At 35.6% G+C, this 18,722-nt stretch overlaps 1 protein-coding gene across 3 annotated transcripts; it reads left to right on the top strand.

The window, feature by feature from the left end:
* The first annotated feature begins 339 nt into the window (after positions 1–339).
* Positions 340–14,390, top strand: LOC127452101 (E3 ubiquitin-protein ligase MGRN1-like). Of its 3 annotated transcripts, XM_051717304.1 has the most exons (17): positions 340–922; positions 1,178–1,296; positions 1,503–1,591; positions 1,737–1,883; positions 2,389–2,506; positions 2,694–2,760; positions 3,407–3,450; positions 4,958–5,005; positions 5,111–5,179; positions 5,269–5,428; positions 6,077–6,186; positions 6,580–6,794; positions 9,129–9,240; positions 9,319–9,364; positions 10,577–10,681; positions 10,951–10,994; positions 11,660–14,390. In XM_051717304.1, the coding sequence occupies exons 1-16, from the start codon at positions 835–837 to the stop codon at positions 10,989–10,991; spliced, it is 1,578 nt and encodes a 525-aa protein (XP_051573264.1). In that variant the 5' UTR covers positions 340–834; the 3' UTR covers positions 10,992–10,994; positions 11,660–14,390. The 3 variants fall into 3 exon arrangements, 2 of the variants coding, with proteins under 2 accessions (XP_051573264.1, XP_051573263.1); XR_007899200.1 differs by having other exon boundaries at positions 10,577–10,994; positions 11,660–11,764; XM_051717303.1 differs by lacking the exon at positions 10,951–10,994.
* Positions 14,391–18,722: the final 4,332 nt, after the last annotated feature.

The following is an 18,722-nucleotide window of genomic DNA, read 5'->3' as shown; positions in this document are numbered from 1 at the left end:
GTTCCATGAACAGCTAGAACAAACTATCAGAAAAAACTTCCAAAGGTGTCAATAATACTTGTTCAAAGATCTGTGATTTAAACACTCTTTCCAGGTGGTCAGCTATACTTCATATACTCTATAAACTTATCGTTCAAATCTGTCTTCAAAGTGACTAAACAGTTTATTTTTGGGGAAACTTGATATTTTGTAATGTAGTTATTTGTTTGGATGCTATTCCTCCATCCCCATCTATCATCCAAAAATGTTGACATGTCGTTTGACTGGAACAAGTGTCTGTCTCAGCTAGTGTTCTCTTGATTGATTGGACGAATACAGACTTTTAATGGAGAGCTCAGCCAATCACGTCGCGCTATAGTACAACCCTCGCGGGGTCGCCTCGCAACCGCGATTTACTTGTTTATTGTCACGAAAAAACTGTTATTATTGTCTCGATAAACGCCGAACGATTAAATTGTGAGCAGAACGAGGTTTCCTGCCAGTCAGAATTCACTTTTATGTGCTGATAGACCGGTTCACATCTTTATTGACTGTCTGTTTGTGACAGACGAAGTAACTAGAGGTGCTGGCTTGCTAGTCGGCGAGCCAGTGTGAAGACAGATCCAAGTGATCGGACTATATATATATATATTGATCATATATTGAGGCTGAACTTCACGAATCTTCTCTGAACCGACTCCGAAGGAAAGAACTGTTTTATTAAACACTCGTCATGTTAAACTGAACCGTGTCGGTTCGGATTCGTTATCCGGTTAGCAGACTTTGACATCCACTGAACGTATTGACGTTTAATAACGACGGCTGGTTCATTTTGATCTGGTTGTTTTGGAGAAAATGGGTGCAGTTCTTAGTCGAAGAATCGCAGGTGTTGAGGATATCGACATCCAGGCCAATTCTGCCTACAGATATCCTCCCAAATCAGGTGAGACTGACTGATATAGGATAATACAAGGTAGCGTTTTATCTGACCTGTCTGTTGTGAGGAGGTTTATGTTAATACATACCCTCTGTGGCCTCTTTTTGCACTATATTGTAAGCATTTACTCATCATCTTAAATATAGAGGTCTCTTTGGCCATCGCCATGACATTTGACTATTGATTTTACTGTCAACAAACCATTTTAGTAGTTAGTTGGAGGTGTCAGATTGGCTAATTGAGCTATTGACTTTTCTCAAGGAAACTATTTTGCCAGCCACTTTTTCATGGGAGGAGAGAAGTTTGACACTCCTCATCCAGAGGGTTACCTCTTTGGGGAGAACATGGATCTCAACTTTCTTGGCAACCGCCCAGTGCAGGTACTCACAGAAAAAGCAATGTATCAACTCTTAAAGAGTTACAATTACCTGAATATTACATTTCCGCTTTGGAACATTGTTTTGCAGTATTTCTAACGTTATTGTCCCCTAATGATGAATTGCTTGTAAGTCACTTCGGATAAAAGCATTTACTCAATGTCAGTGTATATAAATGATGTACATGTTTTTATTGGTGCCTCTTGCAGTTTCCCTATGTCACCCCAGCACCCCATGAGCCAGTCAAGACTTTAAGAAGTCTTGTCAACATCAGAAAAGACTCCTTACGATTGGTCAGGTACTGAAATGTCGGCTTAAACCACATAAAACAACATTGAAGAATTCCAGTTCGGCTGTTGCTTGCCATTTGTATTTCATTATTGATTTATTTGCATAATTATTTGTCAATGAGCTGATTTTGTTGTTTTGATTATGTCTTGTAGGTATAAAGATGATGCTGATACTCCTACTGATGAAGGAGTAAAACCAAGGGCCTTATATGGAGTAGAGTTCACCTTTGATTCAGATGCTCGAGTGGCCATCGCTATTTACTGTCAGGCTTTTGAGGAGTTTTCTAATGGGATGGCAATGTAAGCAGTAACAAAACTGTTTTAAAGAAATGCTCGAGGTTGATCAAATGTGACACAAAATGCACATTCTCTATGCAAATAAGCCTAAACCAGTGGTCTGGTCTGCAGCAAACAGTATCATCAATCACTGATGTAGTTTCACATTGAATGACATTAGTTTATTGTCAGTAGTCAATTAATTCAGTAAAATTAAGAGTTCATATCATATATTAAACATCAGTGGGGAGCTAAAACGAAGATTCTCATGGGTCCTTTTTAGCTGCACAACCTACATCTACATACGCAACTAGTTAGTAGTTCCAGATAGAGGAATAGCAATTTACTGTCCATGTTTGCCATAGTTATTTTTTTCTTGGCATTGTAAAATACAAGCATGTAAAAGCTTGGAAATGAATGAAAAATCAGTCTTTCACAGAACAAATGTATTTTACAGAGTAAAACCCATTTCAACTGATTATGTTGTTATGATATTCATGCTCTTAACAATATATTTTTTATTCTAAAGATACAGCCCAAAAAGCCCTGCATTGGTCTCTGAGATCGTATATTACAAACGAGGTGTTAGCCAGCAGTTTACCCTGCCATCCTTCAAGATTGATTTCTCTGAATGGAAGGAAGAGGACGTAAGTACCATCAGCCTAGCTTAGTGCTGTCACTCTTCTCTGATTGGCTTCTAAGGAATTAAATCGACCTCTCTGCATTATTGATTTTATACATAATCACGTAAAAGCCAAAAAATGACAGTGTCCTTGCTTTGGTGTATGTAGATTATTTAACATGACATATGTTTCTGTTTCTTTTTCTTATTAGCTCAGCTTTGATTTGGACAGGGGAGTTTTTCCCATGGTGATTCAGGCTGTAGTTGATGAAGGGGATGGTATGTTTTAGTGACTTTTATTTATTAAAATAAATTGTTTACTCGTGCTAACTAGACACTATGTATCAAGAAATGTTTCTGTCACAAGGGAAAAAGCAAAATGCTACACAGATGACAGATAGTCACTCTTTTTTTTGACCCAGTTTGATGTTTAAAATACTTATATATATTGAGCAGGAAAATACTGAGATATGTGGAGATTTCACTGTGGGTGGAACTACTTTGGACAATGCATCAAGAATAGACACCAACTATCCGTTAAATGTCTTGACATGCAACAGTGTTGATGGTCATGGCTGGTTGAGACCAAAAAAGAAATGAATTATAAAGAAATTTTATTTATCGCTTTGCACTTTATCACGTAATGCCTAGTTAGGGCATGAAGTATCCCCAACATAAAGTGGCTAGCAGTGTTAGAAATTAACTTTTTTTACTTTTATGAGGGCATAGTTTTTCTAACACGTAACACACAGTGTGTAGTCCATTTATGCCAAATTCTGCTATTTGACATGTATCAAATATTAGATAACGGATTTAAAAACAGTAATTCACGATGTGGCATTTTTGCCCAGAGCCCGGTTAATTTCTGACCCTGGTGGGTAGTGTTGTTGTCATACTACAATTATAATTGTGATTGGTTTTTCAGATTGTTTGGGACATGCACATGTACTGCTGGCAGCATTTGAAAGAGTGAGTTGAATTTGATCAAGGAATAAACAAACAATATGTTGTTTGTTGATTGTATATTGACATGGAAGGAGGACATTACATCTGAGACCACATATATTACACTAAAATTTTCTGAAAGGGATAGTTCACCAAAATTCATTAGACACCCTCATGCAATCCCATATGTGTATGACTTTGTTCTGCTGAACTCAGAGGTTTTTAGAAAAATATCTCAGCTCTGTAGGTCCATACAATGCAAGTGAATGGTGGCCAGAACTTTGAAGCTCCAAAAAGCAGAATAAAAGTAATCCATATGACTCCAGTGGTTAAATAAAAAAAACAATTCTTTATTTTTGGCGATTCGCATTCTTTGTGCATATTGCCACCTATTGGGCAGGGAGGAGAATTTACAGTAAAAAAGGACTCCAATATTGATCTGTTTCTCACCCACACTTATCATATCGCTTCTGAAGATATAGATTTTACTAGGGCTGTCGATTTAACTGATCAAATCAGTGCGATTTAATTATATAAAAAATAATGCATAAAAAAAAAATAAGCGCAATTAATCATGTCCCCAGACCTGAGGAATCTTCCTTTCATATAAGCAGTGTAGTGGAGTATCACCTGTTTTCTGCAGGGGGCAGTAAGTGAAACTTCAACTATTTAGGCAACACGTAGCTCAAACAGACAGAGAATAAACTACATTTACCAAGAGCAGACAATACAAGAAGATGAGCACCTTCTTTTGTACAAACACAGCTTGATGGAGCGCAAATCCGAAGGCAGTTAAATCAAAGTGCGTTTTTCTAAGTTTCAAACTTCGTTTAACTTGACACAGCAGCCTAAAAACAGTATGTTTATTTCGCAACCGAGACAGTCCAAAAACATCCGTCTGACGCAGGTGTAAATCGACGTAAATCGACAAAACCTTATAATAAATCTCAGAGTGATTGACGAATTCAATTGCAAAATGGATTGCTGTGAACTGTAGGCCAATGATAGCCTAATGTTCAATAATATGGAAATAAACAATATATTGCATTATTAAGCCACTTTTCGTATTGTTTTTTTTTCTTTTATGCTTTGCTTAACTTGTGTGCCTAAATAATATAATGCATTTACATTTTCTGTATTATTATTATTTTATTTATAATTATTTAAAAATAAATATGTATAATTATTTAATCATTATATGTTGAATTATTGTTATTTGAGGGGCTTTCTCAGCAATATTTATGTATGCCATTAATTGTGATTAATTAATCTGCATACCATGTAATTAATTCAATTAAAAATATGAATCCATTGACTGCCTTTATATGCTTTTTTGAACTTCAAAGTTCCAGCCACCATTCACACTTTTATTGTAAAAATCTTTGTTTGTGTTCAGCAGAAGAAAGAAAGTCATACACATCTGGGATGGCATGAGGTTGAGTAAATGATGAGAGAATTTTCATTTTTGGGTGAACTACCCCTTGAAATGTTTGTATGTTGTAAATGACTGAAATCATGTTTTTATTTACAGCATGTTGATGGCAGTTTTTCAGTGAAGCCTTTAAAGCAGAAACAAATAGTGAGTTTTACAGATATACATCCTGCCACAGTACAAAATAGAGATAGAAAAAAAGAATGCTTTTATAAAAAAAAAAAATTCTAAACATTTGCTTTAACACTACAGGTGGATCGTGTTAGCTACTTGTTACAGGAGATTTATGGAATTGAGAACAAGAACAATCAAGAGACTAAGGTGAAAAGATTGCTATTCTCAGATACCTTTTCTAGAGATGTCATTTATTTTCATTTATTATAATCATTTCATTGTTATTTTCTCCTCAGCCATCTGATGATGAAAACAGTGACAACAGCAACGAGTGTGTAGTGTGTCTGTCGGATCTACGGGACACTCTGATTTTGCCCTGTAGGCACTTGTGTCTGTGTAACTCATGTGCTGATACGCTACGCTACCAGGCCAACAATTGCCCGATCTGCCGACTGCGTATGTAACTACTGTTACCAGTCCCACGGTTATGTGTCATTTGAATTACAGCTTGGAAGTAGAGTGGCCCCAAAAAGTAGTTGGACATCTAAGCCGCATGTAACAATGAATGTGGCATTATTTAACCAAGTGCCATTTATCTGACACAAAATAAAGCACAAACACACTTTTCAAGCAAAACATTTCACAAAAGTAGTTTGTAAGGTTTCAAATGATAAAACAATAGATATATTGGTCAAAGTGTAGACAGAAAGTACACTTTCTGGTTGTCAAACTTAGTGGAACATGTCCATAGATAATGTGATGAATTACATCTGTGGTTACTCTCCTAGGAAACCTGTGTGAACTTGAGGGGAACTGACTTCATGCATCCACTAAAATGACATTGGGACCAGGCTGTTAAAAGTATTTGCAAAAATGGCTCAGAAAAGTTAGTTTTGAGAAAGGGTATAGCATCATTTGTTTGCAGATGCAGCTTTGATTTGTATATGGTTTCTTATGCAATGAAATTCATCAAGTGTGACTCGGTTGTCCAGATTTTGGAGCACTGTATGTGTAAATAGATATGCATCGGCATACACGTTGAGACTTTTTTTTTGTGAAAAACAATAAAAAAAAAAAAAAAATGGCATTTTTGTTTGTCTGCAGCATTTCGAGCCCTTCTTCAGATCCGAGCAGTGAGAAGGAAGCCTGGAGCACTTTCCCCCGTTTCCTTCAGTCCAGTGCTGGCTCAGAGCATGGACCATGATGAGCATTCAGTATGTCACTAATGCATCTGCTTGAGCTTTCGCTCTACAAGACATTTCTATTTGCGGAGATGCAAACTACTCACCTTTCAGCTAAAGTTACCTTTTTTTAAGCTAATTTGCCCAAATTGTTTGGTAAAATGTTGACATTTTCCTTATTAAAAACACTTGAAAGGATTACTTAAAGCTTAAACACTTTAAAACCTTTAAATGCAACAGAAAAGCTTTAAATACAACCCACAAATTAACTAAAAATATATGCACTATCTAGAGCACCTACTATGACTTTCTCACCTTTTCACCTCTCATACATTTGCATCCCTGCTATTGTACTACATGGATTTACTATGTCTTTTTTTTTTTTTTTTTTTTTTTTTTGTGCCTCCTTTTCTTCCCTTCCTCCAGAGCTCTGACTCAGTTCCTTCTGGCTTTGAGCCCATCTCCCTCCTAGAGGCTTTGAATGGGCTTGGTGCCGTGTCCCCTGGCATTCCATCTGCACCTCTTTATGATGAGATCAACTTTTCTGGTAGCCTGAGTGGAGAGAGCAGGCAGCTTAGTTCACCTGAGCACTCTGGAGACAGTGCTGGACAGAAGAGCAAAGTCATCAAGTCACCGGACTGGTAAACCAGAGCTGCTGTGGAATATCACAAGACAGGATTAAAAGCTTTATTAAGCAGGGTTTACAGTTGTAAGCGTTTTTTGTATTTTTTTTATTTTATTTTATTTATTTATTTTTTTTATTAACAGAGCACAACAATAAGTATTTTTTTAGTTGGACCCAATCTGATTTGTACTTGCCCTGCCTATATTTTCTCTGGCCCCACCAAAAAATAGAAATGTTATTTATATACTGTATATATTAGGGCTGGGTATTGATACAGATTTCCTGATTCGATACTGATTACCAAGCTCAAGATTCAATATTGATTTATATGGGTATATTTCAGTTATAATATCCCTTTTGATTACATATTAAATAAATTCTCTCCCTGTTCTCTGTTAATTATACGGGGAATTTCTAACTAGGTACATTACGAAAATATTAATTTTATGAATTCTATTTTATTACTTTTTCATCATTTGTCATATTTTAGCTTTTTTAAAAATGAACAAATCCATGTATTAAATCAGTAATTATGATATATTGCATATATTACATTTTGTTACATCTTTATGGTTTAATTGCATAATTTGTACTATTTACAAGTATTTACATTGATTTATTGAACACGTGATTAAGAAACGTCACTGTCTCGTTAACAAAACCGGCATTTCTGTAAAGAGCGTCTATAAATAAGTGCATATGAACAAGAGAGACTTGTTTTTGATCAACAACTACCTGTAAAGAACAGAAAGAGTATTAAAACAGACATTATTCAATGACAAATGGGTCGCGTGTATCTCGTCTTTGGACACACATTACACAAAACAACTTTTACTCTCAACATGCAGTGAAAGGATCTCACTGCTGAATACTGCACCACTATACTACACAATTACTGATGAGTGAAATGTAGACATTTACCAGCCAGTTACCAAATATATACATTTTTAGTGCATAGTGCGAAGTTTGCAAATGCGAGTGATTTCCTCTCATTGTAGTGGATGGTTGCACATAGAGTAAAAGATCGATCTTGGGATTTAAGAATTGATATAGAGATCGTTCAAATGAATATCGCATTGCATCGGGAAATCAATATTTTTACCCACCCCTAATATATATATATACTGTATGTTTATTGATAAAAATAATCTAATTGTATCGTATGATACGACACTCTCAATTCGATGCACGTATGTATTGTTCCATTCATAAATAATACAAAACTGGTGTTTTTCAAAGTTATTTTATCATGGAGCTCTACTTTTTGTTGCCAATGTCAGACACTGTTGTGTCATTTAAGATTTAACTTGGTTGAATCCTTCAATAAGTTTAAGTGAAACATTATATATACGTGTTTGTATGTGTGTGTGTGTGTGTGTATATATATATATATATATATATATATATATATATATATATATATATATATAAATATAAAAAAAACCTGTATATGATCAAGGAACACAAGACGGTAAGATTAACACAGCTCTAAAGTGACAGTTCTGTCAACTGGTTCAAAACTCTTTTACATTAGCCTGGGGCCATCTGGACATCCTTTTTTTGAATCCTGTTTATGCTGCACAAAATACCCGGAGATGATCTTTGCGTTCATGTGACTGTGTAATAATACCTGGCCTATGGCCAGTGAAGAGCAGAACTTCCTGCTTAAACCAGTCAGTGGGTCACAGTCGAGAGGTCATACGCTTCTGCTTTCCACCACTTTGAATAATGACTCCGCTTTCTCAATTCATCCTGTTGACATTGCTGCAACCTAACATGTTGCAATAAGGAAAATAAACATCATATAGTTTGCGTTAACCGTTAGATATAATTTTTTTGACCGTTAAAACATCCCAATATCTGACAAATTCAAACTTTGTTGTACACAAATAACAAAGCAGACAAGACTAGTTTTTGTTTGAGCACCAGCAACTTTTTGTTGATGCCACAAGTGTACAGCTTGACTTTGTCCCATGACAGCTGTGTGCTGCCACAGAGGTTCAACTCTCAGCATCTTGCAAAGTCCAATACACTGCTACAGCAAGTTGTATCCCTAATGGGCCACACTGGCAAAAATTGCCTACGTCGTTCCTGTCTCTAGCGAGCATGCAGATAGAGGCTTCTGCTGCAGAATCACATTAAAACGGCCTTGCATAGATTGCGTTATTATTGTATCGCACAGTCCATCATGTCCATCAGATGACAAGATTTTGTCCGGCAAACTGTATCTTTTTCTGACATCTTGACCAGCACTACATTTTCTTAACGGAAACTCACAGTATCTCAGGAAGCATGCCTGCATTAAGTCATATTCTAGCTTCCTGTATTGACAGTCTCTGTGTGTTTGCAGCACTCTGCGGTCTCCATCATATCCCATTCAGGAGGAGGATGAAGAAAAGCTGCCAGAAATGTCTGACGCACAAGCTCACATGCTGTTGTCCAGCAGCCCTGCTCCCACTGAGGTCAGATTCTCAACCCAAATAACCTTCTTACACTCTGATGTACTGTATCTTTTTCATGTTCTTCATTCTCTCTGTCAGGGCACTGCTGGGGAGGACGCCCCAGACTCACTTTCTCCTGAAGATGGTGAGCACAACTCCAGAATGATCCCTGTGTGATTGGATGTTCCATTGAAGGGTTTCTATGCCTTCCAGAAAAGCCTGGAATTTTGTAATGGAAAATAAGTGTATTTTACTGTATCTTCTTCCATTGGCAGATTTTGTTGACTATTTTTTCAAGTCAACTCGAGATGCTGTTCGTAACCAATTTCACTTCCATGACTTGCTTCCCTATTTTCAAGTGAAACAAGGATATTCGACAAGAAATAATGTAGTACATTACTTGATTTTATCCAAATGGAGCTAAGTGGTTGGAGGGGATGGGTTAATAATAAAAAGGTATTTGTGATGTCAACCGAAATTAGTTTCAGAGGCGGAGCAATTATTACGTGCTGATTACAATTTGATACAATGTGCATTAAGGAAGTGAATAGGGTTATATTTTTCTGGGGTTGATGCTTAAAACAAGTCAAATCCACCAATGGAATAAGACAAAATGCACTTATTTTCAATAAACATTATCTGAAAAAAAGTTTAAAACATGACAAAGATACTGATTTTTTTTAGCTAATATTAGCTAATATTGGTAGTTACACGGTTTAACAGAATATTCCAGGTTCAATACAAGTTAAGCTCAATCGAGATCATTTGTGGCATAAAATTGATTACCACAAAAAATAATTTTGACTTGCCCTGGAAGTGAATGGGGCCAGTCTATAAACATTCAAATACACACTGTTTCAAAATGACAGCCACATGATGTAAACATTACACATGTTAACATGATTTTAGTGTGACCTGTGTAACGTTTTGTTCAATATTACAACGTTGTTGTCAAGACGACATAACCCAGGTTAACCCTGTAATCTGGGAAACACTGTAACGCCAGTAACTCTCTAATTTTATCAAACTAAAATCATAACATGTAAAATGTTTACATCTTGTGGCTATACTTTTGAAATGTGTGTATTTTAATGTTTATAGACTGGCCCCATTCACTTCCATTTTAAATACCTTAATGTAACCACATTTTTGCTGCTGCTTTTTTTTTTTTTTTTTTTTTTTTTACTAAACAAGGGACGAGTCAAAATGATTTTTTGTGGAATTTAATATTATTCCACAAATGCATTTAATTAAGCATAAGCTAAACATACTGAACTCAGAATATTCCCTTTACATTCTCCTTTTACATTCTTTTGGAGATGTCAGATTCTGTTTTGTTTTTTGTGAATTTGTACAGAGGATCGACTGAATTTGGAGGAAGAGGTCATGAATGACTGTAGCAGTGAGCACAGCAGCTTCACCAAAACTGAAAGTGACCCACTGGGAGACATGTCTCTGCCTGGTAATGTATCCAGACACAAGAGGCCTCTGTTCATGTGTTTGAGGGTGTGATGTACAAAGGTGTTATTGTCTCAATTGTGCTTGCTCTTATTGAACAACACTGTTCATTCTTACCCTTTTGCCAGCTACTATACTAGTGCGGTTGACTGTGTTTGACAAACACTCTGTTTCTGGCTCTCGGTCATTCAGCTTATCTAACCTGTGTGCCATTTATTCCTCATCTTCCTTCCCCTGCCTTTCTGTCCTCTCTCTTGGTCTTGCTCTGAGCAGCTCTAGGTCCTGATTCCTGCTCTATTGGTATGGAGGAGTAACTGGTATGTGGGCTTGTGTGCCCCTCTCTCTGCTTTTCTTTCATGTTCTTATTCTCAGTGCCATACACACATGCAGAGTACCTTATTTAACAGATTTTAGGATTGGGCAGTATGACCAAAATCTTTAATAATGTTAAAGATTAATGTTCTTTAGACTGGAAATAAAAAAAATAAATAAAAAAACAAATAATATATATATATATATATATTACATTACCATGTAAAAAACATTATTATATATTTATAAACCAGTCAATTAAATACTTTACAAATGTAATGTACTTCCTCTCTTATTATTATTTATGAATTTATTTATTTATTTGTACCTTGATGCAAAAAAAAAAACGAAATGAAAAAGATTAATAACTAGATTAATTTGTATTATGTAAAACTTTAATTAAACATAAAAGTCTCCAAAACAGTATGGAACTAATAATAGGCTATGTATTATTTATATAGTGTTATACAACAGTATACAACAAATAATATAAAATGGAAAGTTCAGACTCTAAATTCTGTTTACATTTCCATCAAATATTACAACTTTATCAAATGTTGAAATGCCTATTCGTGTTTGTATGACATGTCTATCAATTATCACATCTAAATGTGTTTGTGTGACTAAGATATTTATAGTGTTTTAACTGCAGTACGTGTCATGTCTGCAGAATTATCTGGCTCAACAGAAAGTCTAAACACTGAGAGTACATGCTGCTCCAGTCAGCCACTCTTGGGTCCCTCAAGCCATTTGCACATGGAGGATGAAGAACTGGATGATTAACCATGCAGGCCCAACTCCTTCTCTGAAGCCTTTGTGAACACCACAACATTAACCTCCCTTTAATGTCCCTTCTTCCTTTTGTGTGATACAATCTCATTCTAATATCCAACTTTGGACAATTGATTCCAATTCCAGTCCTTTTATTTTTACCTCATCTTGAGACTTGTAACTGGCTTATGAGTTATGTTCTAGTGGGCTGTTGTATTACTCTGCCTTCCTTGTGACTACTTTAGGGCTCAATTTAATCAAGTTGCCTACTTGAAGGGATAGTTCACACAAAAATGTAAATACTGTCATCATTTATTCTTCCTTGTGGCATCCTAAACCTGTATTCAGTTACGTTTTTCTGGGGAACACTAAAGAAGGATTTGTAAAGAATCTTCACATGGATCTTTTTCATACAATGACCGTTGGAATGGCAGGCTCCGTAAAGGAAAGAAAAAAGCACTATAAAAGCACCATAAAATATTCCATAATAGTCCATATGACCTGTGTGCTATGTTAAGCAGACCAAAAAAAGTCGGTATTCCCTGACAATGTTCATCTCCGCTGCAGCTCTCAAATCAAATGTTGCATATGGCAACATAACCTCACTGAGCACTTTATTAGGAACATTATGGTCCTAATAAAGTGCCTGACATTGTCTTTTGCTGTTGTTGCCCATCTGCCTCAAGGTTTGATGTGTTGTGCATTCAGAGATGCTCTTCTAGTTACTACAATTGTACAGAGCAGTTATCTGAGTTACCATAGTCTTTGTCAGCTCGAACCAGTCTTACCATTCTCCATTGACCTCTCTCATCAACAAGGTGTTTACATCTGCAGAACTGCTGCTCACTGGATGTTTTTTGTTTTTGGCACCATTCTGAGTAAACTCTAGAGACTGTTGTGTGTGAAAATCCCAGGAGATCAGCAGATACAGAAATACTCAAACCAGCCCATCTGGCACCAACAATCTTGCCACAGTCCAAATCACTGAGATCACATTTTTTTCCCCCATTCTGATGGTTTATGTGAACATTAACAGAAGCTCCTGATCCATATCTGCATGATTTTATGCACTGCTGCCACACGATTGACTGATTAGATATATTAGGTGTATGTTGTTCTTTTTGGATCTTAGCAGCCCGTGGTCACTTTTATGGAAAAAATGTGAACATACTTTAAAAGAAAACTTGTTCCATAGAAAGAATGCCAGCATACCAGTTTAAGTCACGAGTGTGAGTAAATAATGACAAAATGTTCATTTTTGGGTGAAATGTTAAAGTGAGACAGCACAAATGGGTTAGGGCAGGTCTAATTCCTGTTGATTTTTGTATAATTGTGAGCTGATTTTTAACAGGAGGTTGGTGGTTGAGTTAAAAAAAAAAAAAAGTCACCTAAATTTCTGATTACATAATGCTGAATATTTAAAAACACGATGTGATATAGCTGAAATAACCTGTCAAGGTTAATAGGCAAAGTACATTTTACTGAAGTCTCATGGTTATACATCATTTCAGGATATCTGTAAGATTAAACATAAGTGGTGACTCTCAACAATTGATCGTGTTAAACTAATAAGCAAATAATATAAAAATATAATTGTAAAGGTGCATTTGAAATGTTTTGTAGTTAAGTGCTTAAATGTATTAAACATTTTTTGTGTGCTGACTGAAGATGAAGAGAGTCTATATAAATGAATTATTTGTAATGTAATATTAATAGTGATCAAATACTGTTGTACCAGGAAATGGTTGACTTGACCAAATATTGTATGGTCTAACAGTGCTTTAAAAATGCTTGCTTGTCCAGCTATTTATGCTCTAATATTTTGAGGACTGTAAAAGCCATGGTGGACTCTATTTACCTTTATTATTATTATTATTATTATTATTGTTGTTGTTGCATTTATTGTAATATGAACTTCAGTGCTTCAGCATATTCCCTCATGTGTCAGTTTGGATGTTATTCAATAACTTAAGTGCGACAGGTTGGTTGTATTTCAAGACGAAAGAACAGCTCAGTGGTACCCACTGCTGTTTTGACAAGTCATAAGCACAAAATCTCATTGTTCTCTTCAAACATGCAGACATAGAGTGTCTTGTAGCATTATGCATAGAGGTATTTGTGCCTTTAAAGAACAAAGCAAGTGCTGCTACAGCTTGTGCCTATAGCTGTGCTTTGTGTGTGTGTGTGTGTGTGTGTTCATCGGACGTACATCTTCAAATCTGTAACCTGACCATGTTTAAGCATAAGTAAGATTAAAGTTCTTGTTTGTAAAGTTCAATTTGAAAAGCAAATTATTTAAGAAATTAAGGATCTTATATTGCTTATACTGAACATTAATACTAATAAACATTTTTGTAATACTTTAACATGATCTTTTAAAAATCTTCAATTTTTGTTTGTTATATCAGTATTTCTTTTTCTTTTAATACTGATAGGCTGCTCTGTAAATGTATTCTAAACAAATGTTAAAAATATTCTATACTGTACTGATATTAATGTTGTTGAATTACTTGCTTTGCTAAGCTCTGCATGATAAAAATGTATTTAAAGTTTATCACCACTCTGGAACATGCATATCCTTTTAGCTCCCTCAGAATGTGCCATTTCTATTAAATATTCCACTATGCGGCCATGTTCTTCCTGTGTGAAAAAAGTGCATTTAAGCATACGCCAGAAAAAGAGTAATGAAAGTAATATACAGTGGCAAGAAAAAGTATTTGAGACATTTGAAATTACCTGCATTTATGTATAAATTTGTCTTAAAATCTGGTTTGATCTTCATCTAAGTTACAAAAATGAACAAACAATCTGTTTTAACTAATAACACACAAATTATTGTATTGTTCTTGTACATATTGAATACATCACTCAAAAATTTACACTGTAGGTTGGAAAAAGTATGTGAACCCTAGGCTAATGACATCAACAAAAGCTAATTAGAGTCAGGAGTTGGCAAACCTGGAATCCAATTAATGAAACGAGATTGGAGGTGAGGGTTAGAGCTACTTTGACAAAAAAAAAAAAAAAAAAAAAGCAAACGTTCTAAGTTTACTATTACCAAGAAGCATCTGCTGACGTGGACCATACCTTGCAAAAAATAGATCTCAGAAGACCTATGTTCAAGAATTATTGCTTTGCATAAAGCCGGAAAGGGTTACAAAGAGCTTAGATATTCATCTATCCACAAATAGACAAATTGTCTATAAATGGAGACACTTTATTACTGTGGCTACTCTCCCTAGAAGTGACCGTCCAACCAAGATGACTCAAAGGGCAAACCGCAGAATGCTCAAAGTAAAAAAAGAACCCTACAGTGACAGCTAAAGACTTGAGAGAATCACTGAAACTAGTTAACATCTCTGTTCATGAGTCTAGTATATGGAAAGCATTAAAAAGGCATGGTGTCTTGCTGAAGGAAGCTGATGCTTTCCAACAAAAACATTGCTGTGAGCCTGAAGTTTGCCAAAGACCACTATGATGCTCCACAATGCTACTTGGAAAATGTTTTCTGGACTGATGAAACTAAGGGTGAATTGTTTGGAAAGAACACAACACTACGTAAGGCATAAAAAGGTCATTGCATACCAACATGAAAACATCATCCCAACGGTGGAGGGAAATATTAATACTGAAGATATTGTTAATTTTTGTATGACAAATTGACATTTGTTCCACATTTGTAAGTCGCCTTGGATAAAAGCATTTGCTAAATGACTAAATGTAAGTACGGTGGAGGGAGCATCATGATTTGAGACTGCTTTGCTGCCTCATGGTCTGGACTGCTTGCCATCATCGAGGGAAAAATGAATTCCCAAATTTATCAAGATATCATACAGGATAATGTCAGGGTGGCTGTACGCAGCTGAAGCGCAGTAGAAGTTGGGTGATGCAGCAGCTGTGATCACGAGAAAACAACCTTTGTTATGTTGAGATTGCGAGAAAATTTGTCGTAATAATGAGAAAATTACACAAATTATAAGTGATAAACCAGTGTCAAAACGGCACTGTAGACAGGTACTTATACTTTAACATATACTTCCGTAGACAGGTACATATACTTTGGTGCAACTTTAAATCAGTTTTACTGATTTACTAAATTGCACTTCAGTGCAACCAAGTATGTAATTCTGAAATAATAAATATGAGGTCATAAAAGCTGCATGGATACCAGTTACAGAAATGTGTGGCCTCAACTGAATGAACAAATAAAATAAATCTGCCAGCTGGAGGGATCAGTTATTCCCTGGAACAACTCGTCCACAAAACCGTGGGTTGTGCCTTGTGGGCAAAACATACCCCTTCCTGCCAACACACTGCCCTCTCACCTTTTTACGTACATATTAACACGCCCATTTCATGACCCTTTTTTTAAAGTCTGAAGTGTGAATGACTGGAGCTGAACTAGGGGGGTTTCATGACACTAACAATAACTTAATTCACTTACAATCTCCTTTATGTATGTATTCCATAGATAAACTGTGTTATAAGATAATAATTAGTAGTTCATGTTACAGCATATATAGGCATTGAACAGTAGCAGCATTAAGTTAACTTAGTTTAAAAAAAAAAAGTATTTATTTATTTTTCTGTCAGATACAGTTTCTTTTCTATTTCTGTCTCACAAGAATTTAAAACCTCAGTATCAGCACCAAACAAACTGTTTTCAAATAGGTCTCCCAAATGGTTGAGCTATTATGTAGTCCCGCCCTAAACTCATGCCATTGGTTGAGCCAATGTTGCTATATCTCAAACATACAGAGTGAAGGGATGGTCTCACTAAACTTCACGCTCCATTCACTCCCATTCAAACGCATCCGAATGCAGCAGACCGGAAACGCAAGCTCATGCTAATACATTTCGTACTACGCTGCCTACCAAAGATCAAGCTTGGTAAACTTTGAACTGTGAATTTGTACGCCGAATGCTATCCCAGATGTGTATGACTTACTTTCATCTGCTGAACACAAACAAAGATTTTTAGTAGAATATTTCAGCTCTGTTGGTCCATACAATGCAAGTGAATCCTCCCTACCCAGTAAGAGGCGATATGCATGAAGAATGCGAATCAAAAAACAAAAGAAGAATGTGAAAGTGAAAGTGGAGATTGATAGTTTAATTGATAGGATTTAAACACTGGAGTTGTATGGATTACTTTTAATTGAGCTTCACAGTTTTGGTCACCATTCAACTTGCAAATCTTCATTTGTGTTCAGCAGTAGAAAGAAAGTCATACACATCTGGAACAGCATGAGGGAGAGTAAATGATGAGAGAATTTTCATTTTTGGGTGAACTATCCCTTTAATCCTGATCTGTGTTTGCTCAAAATTCTGTGTAAAGACTAACAAATGAAAGCAGTGTTTGGAGTCCTTGAAGAAAGCGTCTGCCTCTGATGGCAAACAAAGTTATTTTGGAGATATTCTGGAATATTCAGTCAACTAATGTCACAATGATTTAAAATGCCATCCGTGAGGGGAAACAAATCGTGGTTACCATTCATTCATCCATTATTTTGTATGGCAAAAATTAGGAGAAATTTCCAACAGATTTGTCTATTTTCTGAAAGAAAAACACTGAAACTGTTGTGTTTTATTATAATTATTATTATTATTATTATGTTTTGCACTTGGGGTGTTTTTCTGTCAGAAATAGCCAAATCCATTGGACATTTCTCTTCATTTTACCCCATACAAATGAAAAGGGTTACTTTGACAATTTGTTTCCTCCCACGTCATTCATGTGTTTCAAACGTCTCCATTTTAATAACTTTTTTTTCATTGTTCCTCCAACTATGTCGCTTTATTTTATTTAGTCATATATTTAGTTAGTTATGTATGTGTAAAGGGAGGTTTATAATAGACGGCACTAAATCTGAAATAAAATCATTTTTACACATTTAAATTAGCTTCTCTTTTTATTCAGTGTGTGGTAAGTCAAAGGGTTTCTTTTTTTGTTCGTTTCAAAGCTAATGGTAAAATCTGGGTTTTACATAATGTAGGCTAATAATGAAACAGCACCACTGGTTTCACTATTACAATTTATAAAAATCAGAGGATTTTGAGGTAACTTGAGGTAAGTTTTTAAATGGTTATCTGCCCATATATGTTATTATACACAGGGTCGTAAGCACTATAGACAGTATTTTTACAAATATATATACCCCTTTATACAAAAGTACAAAAATTCAGATTCATTAAAAATTCTCAGTAGTTTTAGGTTTTATTAAGCATGTAAATAGTGTATAAAGTTGTTTTCTAAGAAAACAATTAATAAAATTGTGAAAGTGGCGTTCACTCTAGTGGTGAAACTAAAGAATTACTTTCCCAATATGGTGAGCATTGCATTATATTAGCAACACTCAAAAGCTAAATGCAGAAACCACAGACTACTCATATCAGAACATTTGACCCAGTCTGGATATGAGAAATGAGCTTTGAATGCATCAAACTTACTAACTAGAGTTAGGCTATGAACAGAGCAAAAAAGATATGTCTGTGAACTGTAGATCACCCTTATTTCCAACCATTTTCAAAATTTGTCATGGTTCAACATGTCTATTTTCTGTCTAGATGTGCAGCAGATGGTTAAAACATGACATCTAACCACAAACACCTGCTGATTGGTAGGGTCCCATTTCTGTCTGGAAACAGGTAAGTCATCTTCTGAGCACACAGCCTTGTGGTGTTAGTAATAATAGCAATATGTATTTCAATATTATATAATCTGAAAATATTTAACAATATCTACATTATAAATACATTTTACTATTTACTTTAAGGGCTATTTGTCACATTTTACTCCAATGAATGTTTCTCAGGGTAGGTTCATTTTGAAACTCAATTTCTGTATTGACACATGCTGACTTAATAGCAGGGCATGTTGTCACACTATATGGGGTAAGTTGTGGCAGTGGAACCTGCCATTTAGCCTATAGGCTTTTCGGGCAAAAGTAAAAAGATTATGA

This window comes from Myxocyprinus asiaticus, chromosome 14 (assembly GCF_019703515.2).
Source record: "Myxocyprinus asiaticus isolate MX2 ecotype Aquarium Trade chromosome 14, UBuf_Myxa_2, whole genome shotgun sequence".
Taxonomy (NCBI): Eukaryota; Metazoa; Chordata; class Actinopteri; order Cypriniformes; family Catostomidae; genus Myxocyprinus; species Myxocyprinus asiaticus.
The sequence above is the reverse complement of the archived record's forward strand: the minus strand, read 5'-3'. Positions and strand labels throughout refer to the sequence as shown.